Source organism: Vulpes lagopus, chromosome 1 (assembly GCF_018345385.1).
Source record: "Vulpes lagopus strain Blue_001 chromosome 1, ASM1834538v1, whole genome shotgun sequence".
Lineage (NCBI taxonomy): Eukaryota > Metazoa > Chordata > Mammalia > Carnivora > Canidae > Vulpes > Vulpes lagopus.
Genome location: NC_054824.1, coordinates 24,863,849 through 24,886,103, shown reverse-complemented (window position 1 = coordinate 24,886,103; position 22,255 = coordinate 24,863,849). Strand labels below are relative to the sequence as shown.

The 22,255-nt window shown below is 34.3% G+C and overlaps 1 protein-coding gene across 1 annotated transcript in view; it reads right to left on the bottom strand.

The window, feature by feature from the left end:
• The window catches only part of RNGTT (RNA guanylyltransferase and 5'-phosphatase), a 325,545-nt gene that overhangs the window by 125,604 nt on the left and 177,686 nt on the right, over window positions 1–22,255 (bottom strand). The window contains exon 13 of the mRNA XM_041771798.1: window positions 17,651–17,751. Coding sequence (XP_041627732.1) covers window positions 17,651–17,751 — 101 coding nt within the window. The remainder of the gene's footprint in view (window positions 1–17,650; window positions 17,752–22,255) is intronic.

Genomic DNA, 22,255 nt, shown 5'->3' with positions numbered 1-22,255 from the left:
GCCAGTTAGTGATATTTTTATTATAAACACAATTGTTTCTGCAGTAGACTAATAAAAATGCCATGGAAAAGAACTCTCCTTTATATATACAATACAAACAGAGAAGTCTTTTTAGGAGTAAATGTAAATACTCTACTTTTCAAGAACAATCTAAAAATTTCTGATGGCCTAGAGATATTATAAAGATTTTTTTTAAAAAATAAAAATTTCTGTATATGGTCTGAGAAAAAAGTTTCTTAGAAATACAAAGAAAAAACAAAATTAATATTCCAAATTAACTTTTAGGATTTTAATAAATATACAAATCAATGAGAGCTGTTATAATGTAACCTTTTATTTTCCAACATTAAGGTGATCGTTTATTTTCTGCAAATTAAACCACAATAGAAAGATTTATGGTTATGAGAAAATAATAAATAAGCATACTTCTTAAAAATATTATACGCAAATATACTTGAATTTAGAAAGGGTTCTGAAAAAAGGGTAGAGTCAAGGTATGAAATGACTGCTCATGAGCACCAGAGCCAGGTGAAACAGGAATGAGTTTAAAAAATTGTCAAAATTAAAATATAAATCCCAACAACCTTTTTGAAGCTATATAAAGAAAAAATAAAAACACAATGCACATAATTTATATGTAAAAGACGAGACTGTACTGACAAAGAGCAAGAGAAGCAAGGGACTAGCTAAATAGCCTATCAAGCTTTTTGTCCTACACAGAGGAGTCTCAAGAGACAGTTTCCCTCTAGAGTGAGATATTTAGAGTTTAAAAGGCCTTTGACAAACTTAAGGGTCATTACAAATAGAAGTAAAAATAGAATACACAATATTGACCATAACAATATATATATTATGGACTGCTCATATTCTTCAGATTTCTTATGCTGAAATGTAATCCCCAGTGTGACGATATTTTAAAGCAGGCCTTTGGGAGGTCACGAGGATGGAGCCCTCATGAATAGGTTTAGTACTGTCATAAGAAGAGGTCAGGGGCCCCTGGGTGGCTTGGTTGGTTAGGTGTCTGACTCTTGATCTCAGATCACATCTTATATCTTGGAGTTTTGACTTTGAGCCCATGCCTAGCATGGAGCCTACTTAAAAAAAAAAAAAAAAAAAAGATTTTTTTTTTAAATTGAAACGAATTAAAAAAAGGGGGGGGGGCAAAGAGCTAGTTCCCTCTTTTACTGCCATGTGATGATACAATGAATCTGCAATCTGAAAGAGAACCCTTTACCAGAACCAAACTATGCTGGCAGCCTGATCTCAGACTTCCAGCCTCTGGACTGTGAGAAATAACCAGCCCAATCTATGGTATATTGTTACAGCAGTTTGAAGTAACTTCTGTGTGGGGGGAGGAGAGAAGAGGGTTATGCTGGAATACTTTTGTGATCCTAATTTATAAAACAAGGAATAAAACACAACAATACATAAATATATTTTTTAAAGTAAAAAATAAAAAAGGACTACCTGAAAATTTAAAATAAAAAGATTAAGGATCACAGAAGATAATTTTAAACATGTCTGATTCCTCACATCCAACTCTGAATTATCAGCCTTTTAAGTCAAGTAAATATCTTTTGAGGATAGAATTTGAAGGATTCCTAGCAAGGGATGTGATTTGTGGCTTTCTCCTGCCTGGGCTAAAAAGAGGCCCAAGATGAAAGAGCCCCAAGATGAAGACCGAAAACAAATCGTGAGAGGAGCACACACCACAGAAATCTGTGAAAATCCTAGAGACAAGGGAATCACCAGCCCCAGGTGACATGCCTGGCCTTCTTGGACCATTAGGAGCTAAGGTTGAAAACGTCTGAGCTACAATGTGCACAATAAGGAGGCAGGGAGGTTTTCCCCAGTTATTTAGTGCAGAGAACTAGAAACCTCTATAAAACTGATGCAGTGCATAAAGAATACATATTTTCCCTTGTGTTGCACTCCAACAACCAGAGCTGAGCCCCAATGAGCCAATAACGAAAAATAAGAACAAGAGAGCCCATAAAGAAAGGAAAAAGAATCAAACTGACTTAGACTTCTCATCTTCCAACAATAGAGCCAAATGACAACAAAAAAGAAAACAAATGTACCTCAAAAATTCTATACTCAAGACATGATTAACCTTTCAGGAAAAAGACAGATGTACAAATTAAGAGTAATAACCTATGCTATCATTGAGGAACTTACTCAAAAAAATAGTTGAGAGAAAAATAAGATATGATTATCCAGAAAACAAACGAATCTGAACAAGAAACAGAAAATAAGGGAAAGAGAAAATTGGTAGGCGATTAATCTTGGAATAAATAAATGCTACTAAATTTAAACTAGATGACAAACTGGATATATGCAGTACAACAGCCAAAAAATATATTGTTGAATTAAAAGGAATATCTAGGGTTTAAGACAAATTCTAAAAAACCAGCTTTTTAAAGTAAAACTATTAAGATGTTTGAGTAATATACATAGGGTTGAGTTGGGAAAATTTTCTGGTAAATACTCCAATAAAACTTAGGTTGGGGAAGGTAGTGAGAATAAAAACATTGCAAGGATTTCATCTGGAGAAACAGAGAAAGGTAAAGCATTAGAAAGTATTCCAAGTTTCTTATGTAATGAGGGGAGAGTGAAGCAACCATCTTGGTAAGGGATATAGTTGGTATCTTAATTTCAAATAATAGAGAAACATATATCTAACTATGAATATAGGGAAAGGAAAGGTAACCACTAATACAATGAAAAAAGTATCATATAATTCCTAAGTTAACAAGGAGAAAAATGCAATGAATACTAATGTGATCAAAGTTTTTTTTAAAGGAAAAAATTGCTAGCAGGTAAAATAAGTAATAAACTTAAATTACAGTAGAAAGAATAAAATCAAATACCTTAACATATTAATTTTGAATTACCTAAAATCTCTTGTTACAGACAAGAGACTAACGAGTGAGGTAAGTAAAACCAAACACATTGTTAAGAATGAACTTAAAACATAGTAACAGAATTTCTCCAACAAAGAATTTGGTTTGATATTTAAAAAGAATAACTATATTGACCATATACAAATCACAGTTTATCACTACATTCTTAAAATATATCTACAAAATTCAGTAAGATGGCAGCAAAACACAGAGCATGTGGCTTTTCAAGTTTCTTCTAGTTTGCTCATTTGGAGCTAAGTGCTAGCGATATGAGGGAAACTCACCATAGCGAAAGTTGTGGAAAATGCCAGATAGAAAGGTAAGGGGAGAAGAGGTTCACTAGCATTCTAAAATTCTTGTATCCTCAGCCTGGAAACCAAGAAAATCCTAGAAAAGTTATCTAATTTGATTGTAAAAAATTGTCTTTCATTAGCCATCTAGATGAACTAGATGTTAGTTCAACACCTGACATCTACCGTATCACATCGGTGCATTATCCACTGATTTCATAAAAAGCACTAGTCATCTAATATGCACAGTTGCACTATCAATGTGTAACAATGACTGGTCCCTGCATATGTGTGATCATGTATTTCCTATGTCCCAAAGTCAGAGGATCTTAGCATGATAGTTGTAGTCATGAACTACCACAGTGAAACAAAAAAATAAATGGGCAAAAAAACACCCAACAAATTCAAGGAAAAAGAAAGCATAAGAAGCAATATTAGTATCAAACTAGAAGGAATTTAGAGTTAAAAGCAGTAAAAATAATAAAGAGGTACATGATATAATGGCAGAAGGCATGATTTGAGAGGCAGAAATATTAACTTTAAAATCTGCACATATCAAACAGCATAGGATCTAAATATAAAAGGTATGCAAAGAGAACGTGGTTATAATATAAGGCTTCAAAACATCTCTTATACAGGGCAGAACTAGTAAAATGAGTATAGGAATTCACTGATTCAGTTTTTAAAAACATACAATTTAATAAATACAAAGAAAATGTCACATTCCTCAAATAGTGTAATACTGTTGTCAGTATGTCCAAGGAAGATCTAGAAAAGTCAATACATACTAAAGACACGTTAACAAAATAAAAAATTTTAAGTCAAGATTTTACAAGCTAGGGATCCCTGGGTGGCGCAGCGGTTTGGCGCTTGCCTTTGGCCCAGGGCGCGATCCTGGAGACCCGGGATCGAATCCCACGTCGGGCTCCCGGTGCATGGAGCCTGCTTATGTCTCTGCCTCTCTCTCTCTCTCTCTCTCTCTCTCTCTCTCTCTCTGTGACTATCATAAATAAATAAATAAATAATTAATTAATTAATTAAAAAAAAGATTTTACAAGCTAGATTTTCTAATTAAAATTCAGTGGAAAAAAAAAAATTCAGTGAAAACAGGATAAAAACAAAAGGCAACAAAATGTGCCTGGTTAAAAAAATAAAAGTTTTTTCTTTTTGAAATTATACCATAGGAGTTTGACAATATTTAAACTTTGACAGGTCAATCACAAAGTTACACCTTTCACAGATTAATCCTAAACCCTGAAATTTTCCAATCACAGGCTTCAAAAAGCAACTTTTATTTATCTTTACAAGTTTAAGTAACAGCCTTAGGCATCACCATCTGTCATACAAGCATTTGTATTTTGTTAAGTTCCAGTATGCCATACGTCAGACGCATGATTATTTACGTGATTTAGAAGATTTAAAGACTATTTTTAAATGGATTTCAAATCTATTTTTCCTCATTATATCTCAAATTCAGTTATCCCAGATTGTTCTTACTCACTTGATAGTTTTTTCCACTATACTGCAGCCTTTAAAAAGGTGAAGATGTTCCTTCCTCATAAGGAAGAAGAACATAAAAAGCTCTGAAGTGATTCATGCCTTGTAGAAGTGTTTGTGCATTGTTCCATAATAAGTAAAAGCCTATTTGATAGAAAATTACCAAAATTAATTTTATAACATTGTTGTGATAACTGTAATTCAGAAATTCAATTTAGAAAATATTCACTGAATATACTCCAGTGCCTGGCAAATAGGAAAAAACAAATGAATGAATGTTCAACAAGGAAAGAGTCAGCAAAGAAGTACAGGAGGCAAGCTTCTCAGATATTATACTCTTGCTACAAGGTGTGTTTTGCTCCAGGTAGTATCTGACTTCTGAAATCATGTGCAACATTTTATGCATACATTCCTCAGACTACATTTTATAACACTGACCTATTTAAATAATATAAACGCATCTTTAAAAAACATAGAATGTTCTACATTTGGGATCTGTTTACTGATTACTCATGGTTAGACTCATGTTGTATATTCACAGTCAGAATACCAGGTAAATGAAACACACGATGCCTATTTTCCCTTCACTGCTAATGTTAATTTTGATAAGCCAGTCATAAGGTTATCCAATTTCTCAACTGGGTAAATACTATTCTTCCCCATGTAAATTAGAAGCAATCCATAGAAAGACATTTCACAACCATAAAAATATCCTGTTTCTCACAAAAATTTTTCTCCTGGACTTAGCATCCATTGATTATTCTTGCTTGAGCCAATCTTCACTATGATGGTGGCAAGATGTTTTCCACCTCCAAGATTCCTTCCACGTTTACCAGTGAGCATTCTACTTTACACAAGACTATCTTTTCTCCTAATTTATTATCAGTATCAGCTCATGGGTTCCTATTTTTGTCAAGGTTTGTAATTTATTACAACCCTTCATTGTTTTGGTGCTGCTCACACAGTCCTATATTTGGCCATTAGGAGTCACTTTTACTTAGCTCTTGTATCCTTTCAACATGCCCCCAACTTTTTTCCTTTTTTATTTTTGACCACTTTCTTACCTTCTGGTATAAGAAGATGTTCTAGGGTCATCCTCCAATTTCTCTGCCTAGCCTTTGAATAAGCCATTTCTTTGAAGATATTCTATTCTTGTTAGTGGGAAAGTGGATTAGAAAGCAGCATCTTGGTGCTGGATATATTCATTATAATTGAGGCATCTGCTTCTGGGTTTTGCCAGTAGACAGGGCTAGGAAAAGTGTTTACATATGTGTCCCACCCACATACATACAAATATACATATTTATATATGTCTATATATGCTTATATATTTGTATATTGTGCACATATATACATACTTGACTATTTTAAAAATTCAAATCCATTCTACAGGATTCTTCACTGCCTTCTTCTATTCCATATTACTGTCTTACTCTTTCCTCAATGAGAACCCTGACTCCCAAAATGAGTACTCATTTGTTCAATTCCTAACACCTGTAAAACAGTCTTACATTTCTACAACCATTACACTGCGAGTAACAAATCTACTAAAAAAGAGTTCAAAATTTTAGAGTCCTCTCCATCTCATCCCTCCAGAGGGTCTACAGTCGAATATTATGTTACCTAAATTTTCCCCCACACCCTGAATATGATTGATTCAAAGTAGGAATTTAACTAGCATTTGTTTAATCTATACAACATTCCCCAGAGGTATCTAAGTGACAAGCTTCTCATAACATTAAAGCTAACTTAGAGAAATTGTAATTAATGAAAATATACATTAGATTAGAGCAAAAAACACAAGTAAAAGGTTCTCATTGTAAGGAATAATTTAAAATTAATAAATATAAAAGTTAAACTCCAAAGAACCAAATGATAAAACTAAGATGACACCAACTTCTCTTTTAAATTAATAAGTGAAAGGAAGTAATTTGACTTCAGAGTGAGGTCATCTGAAGATATTTTGAAACCACATGATCCTTTTCTCCTACTAGTAACTCACAGGCACTTTGACTATCATACTTATTTTTGGTAAATGGACTGGGAAAGATTTTCTGTGAAGTAGGGAGGAAGAAACCAAAGAGTAAACAGGAATTAGTAATACCTACTATAGAAAGCTAGGCAGAGGAACTAAAAATTCAGCTGTAACTCCTCCTTTCCTCTCCTAGCCCACAATGGAAATAAAATATAATCAAGAATTTAATACAGAACTTACCTAAAAGCCTAAAATCCAAGGAAGCATTTGTCTTAAAAAAACAGTAATAATAAGTTTAGGTGATGAGAATATTTCAAATAAGGTAACTAAAGCAGTTACCATGGGCCATTTGCTAGAAGATGAAAATAGCCATTATTACATACCAAAAAAAAAAAAAGAAAAGAAATACTACCAACTATATACCAAATAGCTTAGTCATTTAATATGTAATAAAGTTGACTATATTAGTATTTTCCCCTCTTTTCACTTATTTAAAATAATTTTTTTGACATATAAATAAAATTTATGCATTTCATTCCAAAATAGAGCAAAGGAAGAAGAGGAAAAAACAAAAGAAAAAGATCCTGCTCAGCAAAGAAATGACTTTTTCCCCCATACAGTCTATTAGCTATATTCTTGCTGACTTAATCCTTTCTTATACAAGAACACTTTTTTCAACATTTCAAATATTTTACCACTCTAATTTCCTTCTTAAAAATAAAAACACTAGCTCAAATAAGCATAAGAAATAGAATTAATCAATGTTTTTAAATAAATCTGAGCAAAAGGAAAAAAAATCCACTCTCGTTGGCAGAGTAAGATGTTTTCATATATTTTCAATAGAAGGTGAAGTGAAATCATGTAGTTGATTCTACTAATTTCATTGTGCTTGCTAGTAAGCTAGCATTTCTCAACTTCAAGTGCACAAACCTAAGATGAAGATCAGAGCGCCTTAGCAGATGGAGAGGCCCAGTCCCCTTGAAGAAGGACCTAGCAACACTACCTCAAGCATATATAGTATAAATCTGCCACCAGCAAACAACCACCACAGGCCATACCTAGCCTAGCACCTGTTTTTGTAAATAAAGTTTTATTAGAAACAGCCACACTCATTCATTTATATATTGTCTGACTGCCTTTGCACTAGAATGGCAGAATTAAGTAACTGAGACAAAGACTGTATGGCCTGCAAACCCAAAAATATTTACTATCTGACCTTTTATTAAAAAGATGTGCTGACCTTTGCTGTAAATCTTCATCAAATCATTCTTCAAAACACTAGCAGCGCTTTGCTAGGGTGATTATGCACTGGAAAAAAGAAATACTCAGACCAGTCAGGAACTCAGACACTTTAAACAGACATTAATTACCAGGGACGTAAAGTGCCATCATGGTCTCTCAGTTAGAGAGCTTGGGGCGGTCTGGTGATAAATGAGTTTCCGGCTCAAGTTTAAATCTAAATAGAACAGTATGTCCACGGATGCAACCTGTGATTACTTTCCAGTTCCTGAAAGTATAATTGGAACAGAAATATTTGGAAACTGGAAGAATTTCCACCTTGGCTCTCTGACCCAGGGCATAAGCATCACTATACTAGGAAAGCCAAATGAAAGCCCCTAGAATTTGCTCTCCCTGCCAAGGATGAAAAGCAAAAGGAATAATACATCCATATCCCCAAGACAGGTGCAAAGATTAGTGACACTATCCAAGACTTAAAAGGATGTTGGAGTTATAAAAATCAATCATATATCATTTAATTCACCTGGTTAGCCTATTCAGAAGGTGGGTGATTGTGAAGAGTGATTATAAACTACCATAATTTAAACAGGTTGTGACACCAAATGCTGCAGCTGTTCCAGACGTACTATCTTTAATGAAGCAAATCAACACAATCTGAAATCTTACATACAACTACAAGTTGGCAAATATATTGTCTCTATGTTAAGTGAGGTACTATCAGAAGATATTTGCTTTTGCCTGGTATGATCAACAGCATAATTCATGGCCATCAACTCTTCTGCTTTTGGCCATGGTATAATTCATAGAGGCAGTGGTCCTATTTTCTTAATAGTTAATATATACTTAGTATTTACTGTATGACATGAAGTGGATTAAATGTATGTACTTTCTCATTAAATTTATAGACACTTCTATTATCTACATTATACAGTTGTAGAAATGCAAGCAACACAAAGATTTAAAAAACTAAGAAAAGAGTGGCAAAGCTGAAACTGAAACCTTGGTGGTAAAATCTGGAGCCCCATTGCTTAAGAGGATCTACCATACTAAGTTTGATGAAAAAAAGACCTACTTTGCTTGCAAATTTATCTATTTTTTTAGTTGACTGATATTTGGGTTGTTTCTACTTTTGGCTATTATGAATAATATTTCCAAGAAGATTCATGTATGGATTTTTATATGGATATATGTTTTCATTTATATTGGATATAGATCTGGAAGTAGACCTGCTCAGTCATATGATTAAGTCTATCTTTAACATTCTGAGGAACTGACACATAATGGCTGCACCAATTTACAATCTCAATATCAATGTTTGAGGACTCCAACTTCTCTATATCCTTGCCACCACTGAATATTATCTTTATTTTCTTCAGAGACAGTGATCACTCTGACATTACACAGAACAAAACACTGATCCATGACACTGATGACTCTGGAATTACGCTTATTAAAAATGAGGAGGAGGAAGGAAAAAATTCTTTAGATGCCTTAGTAAGACATATGTGAGACGGAAGATGAGAGAGAAAATCCACAAAAATTAAGGGGCCCATTACTGAAGTAAGATTTCTAGGAGTCCAACTGCCCAAGATCTGTCAGATAATCTCTCCAAGGTGAAAGACAAGTTACTACATGTACTCCATTTACTACTAAAAAGGTGAGGGAGAGGGGGAAGTGGGGGCACACTGCTTGACAAGCATTTTTAAGTTGGGATCAGAACAAAAGAAGGCTCTATAACAAATCCAGTTTGTAGTATAAACTGTTTTACTACTTGAACCTTATAACCCAGTGTATCCATTATCTAAGAGCTTTGGGAAAGCCCCAACAAGAAAACCATACTAGTCTTCAGGGTTTTAGAGCAAAATCATGCCATTTCCTAAAGATCATTATTCTTTTGAGAAACAGATCCTAGCTTGTTATTGGACCTTGAAAGACACTGAAGGCCTGATCATAGGAAACAAGTAACCACATGATGACTTCAGTTGCCCATGATGAAAGGGGCTCTATTTAACCCACTAAGCCATGAAGTGTAGGGACAGCTGAAACAAACTATTCAGTAGTAAAAATGCTACATAAGACGGGCACCTGGGTGGTGCACTCAGTTAAGCCTCTGACTCTTTTGATTTCAGCTCAGGTCATGATCTCAAGGTTGTGGGACTGAACCTCTTACATCAGGCTCCACACTGGGTATGAAGCCTGCTGAAGATTCTTTCTCCCCTTCTCAAGAGGGAGGGAGGGAGGGAGGCAGGGAGGGAGAAATTGGTGTAGAAATTTTGATTTGCAAATAAGAATACTTTTATATCAAGGAAAACAAGAATGTCCCACTAAATTGGAAATTGAAACTGCTAGTTGACCATTTTGTGCTTCTCATATAACTGAACCAACAAGTGAAAAGAAAGAAAAAGAGACAGAAATTGATTATTGACTAGAGTGACCAATTGTATTACCAAAGAAAAGTTGGACTGCTGCTACAGAAACCATTAGGAAGGACTACGTCTGGAACCTAGGGTGCTCTGCCTCTTATCCATATCCTCCATATCCAAGAATAAAAGTTAATGGAAAACTAAATGAACAAACAATAAACAAAGGTAAAACCACTGAGGATCAGACCTACCAGTATTAAAGGTTTTTGTATCACCCCACCAAGTAAAAAGCCTGGATCATCTCAGAACAAAGGAAAAATGAAATGGACAGTGGAAAAAGAAAGCTTCAGCTATGAGGTCTCATGACCAGTGTCAGGACTGCTGATGTTGACTAAGTTAATGATTCAGTCATCAAGTAATAGATATTTGCATGGAACTGTGACTGAATTTGAGGAGTGATCAACACTGCCCAGAGATAGATATCACGACTATCTCCTAGAAATGGGTAAATGATTGAAACCCTATATCCCTACACTTTGAATTAGTAAGAGAATATATGCATCTCAAGTCAAAGAATACTTTTGCTGTTCTCTGGAAATTCAAGAATGTGTAGAATCGAATGGACAATAAGTAACTACAGAAGTACACTGTGCTAATACTAAGCTATGGTCACTTGTTTCAAACTCACCCTCCATGCTCCAATATGTTATTCTTAAACTCCTGGTGGGTGAGACTAAAGAAGAAAGAAAGGACCTACTCTCTCCTTTGTTTGCACATAAGTTTTCTACCCCTGGGTGACAACTGATTCCAATAGTAATAGCTGGCTCTATTAAAGTTTTTCCCATAGTCCTAAAACTAGCTTCACTGGGCCCCTTCTGAAAAATCAGCACCTCCTAGCCAGTAAGTTTACCCTTCCTCAGATGTCAAAATTCAGAGCCATAAGATCTATCCTCCAAGATCTTAAGGCAACACCACCACCAGCTGGCAGTGACCTTCTAATGAGTTCCAGGAGCCCCCTGCAAGCTTTTATGTTTTAATAATTCACCTTCATTCCTTTGTTCCTTACATGGTATGTGCTTCCCACAGTTACTATCTTTTTTTTCTTAAAGATTTTATTTATTCATGAGAGACAGAGAAAAAGAGAGAGAGAGAGAGAGAGAGAGAGAGGCAGAGACATAGGCAGAAAGAGAGAAGCAGGCTCCATGCAGGGAGCCTGATGCGGGACTCGATCCCAGGGACTCCAGGATCACACACCCAGCCAAAGGCAGACACTCAACCGCTGAGCCAACGAGGGATCCCTACTATCTCTTAAACACTTCTTTGCCTTCTCCCCTTTTCAGTTCTTTAGTAACTGCAATTCTTCATATTAAATTAATTCTGTTAAAATAATTGCTGTGGTTTTTGTTTTTTACTAGACCCAAACTGATATATCTATTAATATCACATAACTATATGTGAATATAAAATCAAACAAGAAAGTTGAATAGTAGGTCTGAGTTCAGTTTCAAACCTCTAAGATAATCTTGTATCTCAACAGACTGGACCCACTTGTAAAAGACACCATTTATATTAGTAGCAACTTCCTAGAAACATATATGAAGACATAGAAACCTCAAAAGATTAATACAGTTAAAAAGAGAGAGAGAGAGATTATTTTTCATCTGCCTATTATAGGTGATACTTCAATATAATTCTTATATACACATCTTTTGGTATTTTTATTTGTTTATATGTACATTTCACCATTTAATATTTCTTGATTGTCTATCATATACAAGTCACCACACCAGATACCAGAAATACAACTATGTAGAAGGCAAGATCTCTCCTTTCACAAAACTCGAAGCATACTTCCTCAGGATATATGCTACCTTACTACCAGAAGAGTTGTACCATTTTGCATTCCTATCAAACAGAAGACGGAAGTGCCTATTTGCTCACACCCTAATCAACCCAATCAAAATATTTGCCAAAGTGACAGATGAAAAATTAAGCTTCATTGTTGTTTTAGAATGTATTTTCTTTATTAGAAAGAGCAAACATCTTTATCTTTTCACAGAAAAGTGCAGCTTCATTCAGAGCACTTTCCCCCTGACTTGATTAAACAGGGCACACTTTTTGTTTTTTAAAGATTTTATTTATTCATGACAGACACAGAGAGAGTGAGAGGCAGAGACACAGGCAGAGGGAGAAGCAGTCTCCATGCAGAGAGCCTGACATGGGACTCGATCCCACATCTCCAGGATCACACCCTGGGCTGCAGGTGGAGCTAAACCACTGAGTCACCTGGGCTGCCCGAGGGCATACTTTTAATCCATGATATAACCACACAGGCTACTGAGGTTAAATTAATAACTATAACTACCAAAATGACAAAAATAAACATTTATTAGGTTCTATGCTACATTCTTCACATGTATCATTTTATTTAATCCCTACCAAACCTCAAAAAGCAGTATTATTTTTTCATTTTAACCCAATAGGTTGAAATTGCAAAGTCTATAATGGCAGAACCCACATTTATTTTGTTAACTCCTTCAATTTTATAGAGAATAAGCAAATTTTCACATCAAATCTATGAGATAAGAACTATTACTAAGGGCATTTTAGAGATTAGGAAGCTTAGAAAGATCAAGTAACAAGAAAGTACGTAACAGTAACAAGAAATGACTGGAGCTAGGAGTTGATTCTGTGCAGTCTTGGCCAAGAACCCATGTCCTTAACGATTAGACCTGTGTTTAACCACTATATAATATTGCCAAGGCTATTTTAAAATATTTGTTACAAAAATTCTACAAATAAAACTTTTGTGGCTTTATTATGTTCTTGTTCTCCAGGTGTTTAACAATTTATGATTAATTATATTAATAAGCTTAAGATATATGCATTTTAAAAGGGAAAAATTAACAGGGATTAGGATCAAATGAGAAATAATTCACATAGAAAATAGAATTTACACAGTTTAGCAAACAAAAGAATTGCAAGAGAGACAAAAAGGAAATATGGACTTTTAAACCTATTTTAATTAAAACAAAAAAGACAGGAAACATTTAAATGCTTACCATGCACCATCTGTTCTATTTTACATATATTACCTCATTTAATCCTTTTAAATCTTATCAAGTTGATTTCTATTTTATGAATGAAGAATATGAGCCACAGAAAAAAGGAATGTGTCACACAGTTAATAAGGATATTTAAATCCAGGCAGTATAACTCTAGAATCTGTCATCTAAACTACTATGCTATACAAATAATAAGTTTGTACTACACACTATAAGCCATTAACATTGTACGCAAGAGTTTGCACTTTCCAGAATAGACCTCTGTAATCCTAGCTTTTGACACAATGACCACAGTTTGGTTGCAGGTAAGTTAATATAAATATGACATTTTTAAAAAAACAGATAGCTTTCAGATGAAAATCTGAAAAGCTTTCAGATGAAAATCTATATTGTATGTCTATAAAATTCAATACAATGCAAATAGCTAATATATACAAAAATTATTTTAGGCCATGATAAATCAAAGTTAATATACCCCAAATTTTCAGAAATGACACTAAAAGGAGTTTTAAAAAGCAAAGTTTAGATTTTAATGCCATCTAAAGGGCATTTAACACGTACGTTTTTCTATTTGTATTAAATTTTAATCTAACAAGAATCTATACTATACCCACTTTATTATAGCAGCTGAGTAAGACTCAAAACAATATTCTGAAACATAAGACTTGATTGAAGAAAAAAAAAACTGAAGACATTTTTAAGGCCTGGTACTTAAATTTTTTTAAGACATTCCACTCCATCCTAAGCTTTAGATTAGATTAGCTTTTAGATTTAGAAATATTTAGAAGAACAATCAAGAAAGGAAATGAGGGATCCCTGGGTGGCGCAGCGGTTTGGCGCCTGCCTTTGGCCCAGGGCGCGATCCTGGAGACCCGGGATCGGATCCCACATCAGGCTCCCGGCGCATGGAGCCTGCTTCTCCCTCCGCCTGTGTCTCTGCCTCTCTCTTTCTCTCTGTATGACTATCATAAATAAATAAAATTAAAAAAAAAAAAATTAAAAAAAAAAAAAAGAAAGGAAATGAGTTTGTCTCATAGTATTTTAATATCTTAGTACCACTTCACTGGTCACATGCTATGATTCTTAGAATTTAGAGATATGGCTATTCTCCTTTCAAGCTATTACAGGCATATTTCTTAAAATGCTCTCTAACATACATTTAACAAAGCATTAAATAAAAGCTCACTCATTTAGTGAAAACTACTGTAATACCTAATTCTTTACATTAAGAAAAGCTTATTACTCTGGCTAACTTAATAATACATATGTTTTATGTAATAGTTATCACACCATATTTCAAATTAAATACTCTGTTTTTGAAAACTGACATCTACATTACATAAATAATGTACCTACGCAAATGTACCTTGCACATTCCTATCATAAAATGACCTTAAGTGTTGACATGGTGGTGTGTTTTAAAGATGCACCAGAATCAAAAATAATTCCTTTTTTTTCCTGTAAGAAGACATTTAAAAAGAGGTAAAATTTTAAAAGAAGAAAATATACTTAAAAACATACTAAGAACAAAGCAAAACTGGGATGACAAACTACTAAACTGAATTACATTTTGCTATTATATTTAACTGCAGTAGAAAACTGCAAGAAAAATTAATACTTCATTTTTGCTACTTAGAAAATGGACATTCAATATAGAACCTCATATAGTTTCTCGGTGCTAAGATTTATGATCTGTAAAAAGGAAAACGAAGTAATTTTTCAAAACTCAACAAAACATCAATAAAACACACACAAAGCCCTATGACCCAGCAATTGTACTACTAGACATTTACCCCAATCATACAAATGTAGTGATCCAAAGGGGTACCTGCACCCCAAAGTTTATAGTAGCAATGTCCACAACAGCCAAACTGTGGAAAGAGGCCAGATGCTCACTGAAAGATGAATGAATAAAGCAGATGTGATATACACACACACACACACACAATGGAATATGACTCAGCCATCAAAAAATGATGTGGATAGAACTAGATGGCATTATGCCAAGTGAAATAAGTCAATCAGAGAAAGACAATTATATGATCTCGTAATTGGAATTTAAGAAACAAAACAGAGGAGTATAAAGGAAGGGAGGGAAAAATAAATGAAATCAGATGAAATCAGAAAGAGAGAGACAAACCATAAGAGACTCTTAATCATAGGAAACAAACTGAGGGATGCTGGAGAGGAGGGGGTTGGGGGAGTGGGGTAACTGGATGATGGACACTAAGGAGGGCACATTATGTAATGAGCAATGGATATTATATAAGACTGATGAATCACTGAACTCTACCTCTGAAACTAATAATACATTATATGTTAATTAATTGAATTTAAATAAAAACACACACAAACTCACACATTTTTTAAATAAAAAATACACTGCTTGAGTATTATAAACACATCATCAGACAAAATAGGAAATTAAGTAATAAAGCAATGTAAAATTTTTTATTTCATCTTTGGAATCATATTTCCAAAGAACTACATTCATCTATGTCTTTTAAGGAGAAGAAAAAAAAAGATGCAGGAAGCCTATCAGAATCCCTCAGCCTGAGTGAAATAAGTCAATCGGAGAAGGACAAACAGTGTATGTTCTCATTCATTTGGGGAATATGAATAATAGTGAAAGGGAATATAAAGGAAGGGAAAAGAAATGTTGGGAAATATCAGGAAGGGAGACAGAACATAAAGACTCCTAACTCAGGGAAACGAACTAGGGGTGGTGGAAGGGGAGGAGGGCAGGTGTTGGAGGGGAATGGGTGACGGGCACTGAGGTGGACACTTGACGGGATGAGCACTGGGTGTTTTTCTGTATGTTGGTAAATTGAACACCAATAAAAATTAATTAAAAAAAAAAAAGAATCCCTCAGCCTCCAACTATTTTAGAAGTGAGGCAGTCTTCTAAACAGCAATTTCAGAGAACACATCAAGTCTACACTCAGCTTGCAGAACTATTGATGGACAGGTTCCACAGCAAGTTAGCAACTCAGAATATCCGCATACCAGATACTTTGTTAGGAAGAATGATCTTGAATTTAGTACTTTTCAATACTTATCCAAAGATTTTATAAATATATATTTTGGGGGCAGTTTTAAAAACTTGATTGATAATATATGATTATTATTATTATTAATAATTACTAGCATGTTAATATAAAACATTTATTGATGCTGTTGGTTAATAAACTTAATTGGTATCAATACTAGTATCAATAGTTATCCAAAAATTAAATAAGAGAAATAATATTTTTGAATAAGTATTGGTAAGAAATAAACTCAAGATTATTCTGGGTTGCCAATGCTATTTCTTTAATCTTTGATATCAATTGATGGGGGAAAAAAAGTATATATATATATATATATATCCCATATGATCCTATAAATAGTAAAAAATTTATCTATCTATCCTTGGATGAACTTAGACCAATACAGAGTAAAATACCCAAGCAACAGTATTTGGGGCCCCAGATAATTGTTCCAACTAAACTATACTTTGCTACTACTTTATCTTCTGGAGTCTGGACTCAAATTAACTGATCATATATCCTTTGTTCCATTAAGCTACAAAAAGTAAATCTGTAGTTTACCTTTGCCAAGGAAATAAAAAGGATTTCATAGCATGTACTAGTAAACTTTTAATCTGTCAGTGTTACCCTATTTACTTTTTCTTTATGATTTCCTTTATTAAACATTTCTTATTTTGGTGTTACATATTTACTTACATAAAAGATCATAGAGATTTGTACAACAAGGTTTTGAGAAAATAACGAAAATATTCAGGCTAAAGCATCTTTTTATTCTAAAATCGCAACCAATAAAGTCATATAAAGAAGATCAACCAGTAAATGAAAAACAATGAACATTATGAAAAATCTTAATGAAAGTCAACAATTAAAATATGGAAAAATGTTTTTGTCAGGCAAATGCAAATTTGAAGTAGTTTCTTTCAAAGCAAAAAAGGCTTACTTAAAACATTCACTTATAATAACAATGATTATATCTTACATTTATAATTCATTTGACAGGAACTTTCAAGTAAAATCTATATTCACTTTTATAATTTAACAAAGTTCATTTTTTATATTAGAAATAACTGTACTTTTAAAGACCAAAATTTTTAAAGTTTAAAGGATAAGTACAAAATCTTAGTAGCTCTAATAGCTGAAAATCAGGTGCATGGGTATATACATATATTGTAAAATAAGATATTTTACTTTTGTGGGGGTAAAGTACATGTAAAGTATCCAGTAAACAGTGAAGTCTTATACAAATAGTATTATTTCATGTAAAATTCGTGGCAAAAGTGTATACTTACCCTTCTCCTCCCATTCTTGTTATCTTTAGGCGAAAATCCACAGAATTCAGACTGGGAGGCTTCCATTTCAAAATATCATCACATCGACCCGGTTTATATTTCTAAAATGAATTAAAATAACAATGGTTAATAAGAAGCTAAAAAGTTAAAAATAACAATTACTTTATACAGTACACTTTGTACTTTTTAAAACAAAGTATAATTGATATACAATGTTGCATTAATATCAGGTGTACAACATAGAAGTTTGAAAATTTTACATATTCTACATACATGCTGCTCACCACAAAAAGTGCAGTTACCATCCATCATCACACGCAGTTATTACAATAGACTATAGTCATTATGCTGTATTTTTCATCCCTGTAACTTATTTATTTTATAATTGGAAGTTTGGGGCCCTCGATTTAAGCAATATTTTATTTTTATTTTAAGCAAAATTATTACTTTTTTTCTGAATATGTTTTTATCTTCAACTGATGACTGAAGCTAGATATCTAACTTCTTAGTGATGGCCTTTCTCCTTTTCCTGACAAAGCATGCAGACCCTTGTTTGTGAAAGTCCAGAAAAAGAATGAAACTGGTTATTCTCTCCAATCTTTTTATGACTTAAAGGAAGTTTGATCAGTTTTTAAAACTCCTTTGTCTTGTTCAGCTTTACTGTGGGATAATTTACAATGAATAAAATTAATGAGTGAATTTTAACAAATGGATAAAATCATGTAACCACTGCCAAAATCATGATATATACCACTCAATCACCCCAAGAAGTTTCCTCCTGACATGTACACTCAATTCCCTCCAAATCTCTGGCAACAGAGACCTTCTTTCTATTACCTTTCTATGTACGTTTCCTAGAAATCATAAGAAATTCTTAACCAAAGGTTCTGCACACCATCAGTGATCATACGTATATGAGTAGTTAGCTCCTTTGTATTACTGAATGGGATTCCATTTTATGTATATACAACAAATTGTTTATGCATTTACAGGCTGATGCATATTTGGGTTGTTCCCAGTTTTGGACTATTGTGAATGATGCTGCTCTGAACATTTGCGCAGATGTGCTTTCCTAACTCTTGGGTAAATATTTAGGAGTAGAAAGACTGGGTCACATGGTAAATGTATATTTAACATTATAAGAAACTGTGAAATTGTTTTTAAAAAGTGGTTATAACGGTGGATCCCTTGATGGCTCAGTGGTTTGGCATCTGCCTTTGGCCCAGGGCGTGGTCCTGAAGTCCCAGGATCGAGTCCCACATCAGGCTCCCTGCATGGAGCCTGCTTCTCCCTCTGCCTGTGTCTCTGCCCCCCGCCCCCGTGTGTGTGTGTGTGTGTGTGTGTGTGTGTGTGTGTGTCTCATGAATAAATAAATAAATCTTAAAAAAAAAAAAGTGGTTATAACATTTTCCATTCCCACCAGTAATATATGAGAGGTCAGTTTGATCATATCCACTCCAGGACTAGGTATTACAGTCATTTTAAGTCAAAGGTATATCTCATAATTTTAATTTGCATTTCTCTAATGACAGATCTTAAAAATCTTTTAATGTGTTTATTTGCGATTTGTGGATCTTCTTTGGTGATGTTTCTATTCAAAACTTTACCCTTGTTTTTACTGGGTTATCTCCTTTTATTGACTTGTAAGAGTCGTTTATATATTTTGAATAAATAACCTTGGTTGGATGTATATACTGCAAATATTTTCTGCCAGTCTTTGTTCTGCCTTTTCATTTCCTTACTTAATTTCTTTTGAAGAGTAATTTTTTTTACTTTAATGAAGCCAAAAATCCATTTTTTGCAGCCTTATTGAGCTATGAGAAAAAAATTTAAGATGTACATGATCTTTTGATTATATGTATAAACTGTGAAATGATTAAAATCAAGCTAATATATCTATCATCTCACATAATTTAATTTTTGGTATGTGGCAAAAGCATTTAAGATCTACTCTCTTAGCAAATTTCAAGTACATATAGTATTAACCATACTCAAACCATGGTCACATCAGGGCTCTAGAATTTAATTATGTAATGGAAAGTTTTTCCCTTTAAGCAATATCTTTCCTTCTCCCCTACCCCCAGTCTCTAGTAATCACCATCCTACTCTGTTATAATGTGTTCAACTTCTCTTTAAAAAAAAAAGGGAGGGGGGGAATCCCTGGGTGGCGCAGAGGTTTGGCACCTGCCTTTGGCCCAGGGCGCGATCCTGGAGTCCCAGGATTGAGTCCTGCATCAGGCTCCCGGCATGGAGCCTGCTTCTCCCTCTGCCTGTGTCTCTGCCTCTCTCTCTCTCTCTCTGTGTGTGTGTATAAATAAATAAATAAATCTTTTAAAAAAAATTTTTTTTTTAAAAAAAAGATTCCCTTTATATATGAGATCATGTGATATTTGTTACTGATATTAGCTTATTTCATTTAGCATAGTTTTGAAATCTGGTCGTGTAAGTCCTTAAACTTTGTTCTTCTTTTCCCAAACCCTCTTAACTAAGGTTGCGTTTATATTTCCAAATAAATTTTAAAATCAGCTTGTCAATTTCTATGAAAAATAAATCTACTGGGATTTTGATTAAGATTGCACTGAATCAAAAGGTCAGTTTGGGGAGACATGACATCTTAGCAACATGAATCTTCCAATACACTAACATTGCAAATCTGTTTAATTTAGATCTTCCAAAATTTTTTCAGCAATGTTTTCTGGTTTTTTTTTTTAAGATTTTATTTATTTATTCATGACAGAGAGAGAGAGAGAGGCAGAGACACAGGCAGAGGGAGAAGCAGGCTCCATGCAGGGAGCCTGACGTGGGACTTGATCCTGGGTCTCCAGGATCATACCTCGGGCTGAAGGTGGCACCAAAACGCTGGGCCATCGGGGCTGCCCTGCTGTCTTCTGGTTTTCAATATACAAATCTTAACACAACTTTTGTTAAATTCATTCCTCATAATTTAATATTTTTGGTGATATTATCAATACAAAATATCAGTTGTGTTTCTAACCAACTGCAATGTAAACAATCCAAAAAGGAAAGTAATTCCATTTATAATAATTCTAAAAGAAAAAAATACCTAGGAATAAATTTAACCAAGGAAGTGAATTATCTGTATACTGAAAACTGCAAAAACTTACTGAAAAAAATTGAAGACCTGGAAGTTGGAAAACATCTCATGTTCATAGATAGTGTGATATTGTGATTTACAGTAAGAAACACATATTTGGTCTTCATCCTGTTTCTGGTACAGAGGTCCTAAAACCGTTGAAATCTCCTAAGTGATGAGTGCAGTAAAGGTCTTTTGTTCTGTAAGTGAGGTAGATTTTGGAAAGCACTTAATTAAGGCTGAGGACTGGTTGCCAGAGCAGCCAATCGTGCAATCAGAGAGGGTAGGAATTTTTCAGTCCCGCCCCCTCCTGACTTCTGGGAAGAAGAGAAGGGGTGAACATTAGATCAATCACCAACGGCTACTGATTTAATCAGTCATGCCTATGTAATGGAAGCTCCATTAAAAAAAAAAAAAGAAAGAAAGAAAAAGGAGAGGGTTCTGAAAGCTTCCAGGTTGGTGACCATGTGAAGATTTGGGGAGAATGGCAAGGCTCGAAAGGGCATGAAAATTCCACGCACCTTAGTCATTATTCTATCGACGAATTCCATCTAGCAAATTAATCAAACCTGAGGAGAATGTCATGGAAATCTCTGACTTATAGCCAGTTCATCAGAAGTACAGGTAACAACCTGGACTTGCAACTAGCATCTGAAAGGAGAGTGGGGAGGCAGTAATCTGGTAGGACTGAGTCTTCAACTCGCAGAATTTGACACCACCTCCAAGTGTGAGAATTGAGTTGAACTGTAGGACACACAGCTGGTGTCATAGAATTACTTGTTGATGTGTGGAACACACTGGAATCTCAGGGTACCAATTTAAGAAGACTCAATATTGCTAAGATGGCAATACTACCCAAAGCAATCTACAGATTCAATATAATCCCTAACAAAATTTCAATAGCCTTTTGTGCAGAAATATAAAAGTTGATCCCCAAATTCATATGGAATTGCAAAAGATGCAGAAAAGCCAAAACCATCTTGAAGAGAGAGCAACAAAGATGGAGGATTCATACATCCTAATTTCAAACCTTAGTACAAGGCTATTGTAAATCAAAACAGAGATACTGGCATAAAGCTAGACATATAGACCAATGAAAAATAATTGAGAGTACAGAAATAAACCTATATGTTAATAGCCAATTGATTTTTTTTTAAGATTTTATTTATTTATTCATGAGAGAGACACAGAGAGAGAGGCAGCACAGGCAGAGGGAGAAGCAAGCTCCATGCAGGAAGCCCGATGTGGGACTTGATCCCAGGAGTCAGGGATCACACCCTGAGCCAAAGGCAAATGCTCAATTACTGAGCCACCCAGGCATCCCTGATGTTTATTTTTTTAACAAGGATGCAAAGTCCATTCAGTGGGGAAGAGAATATTCTCTTCAGTAAATGACACTGGGATAGCTAGATCTCCCCTTGCAAAATAATGAAATTGGACTGCTATCTCCCAGTATATAAAAAACGAATTAAAAATGGACCAATGAGGGGCACTGGTCCCTGGGCTGCTCA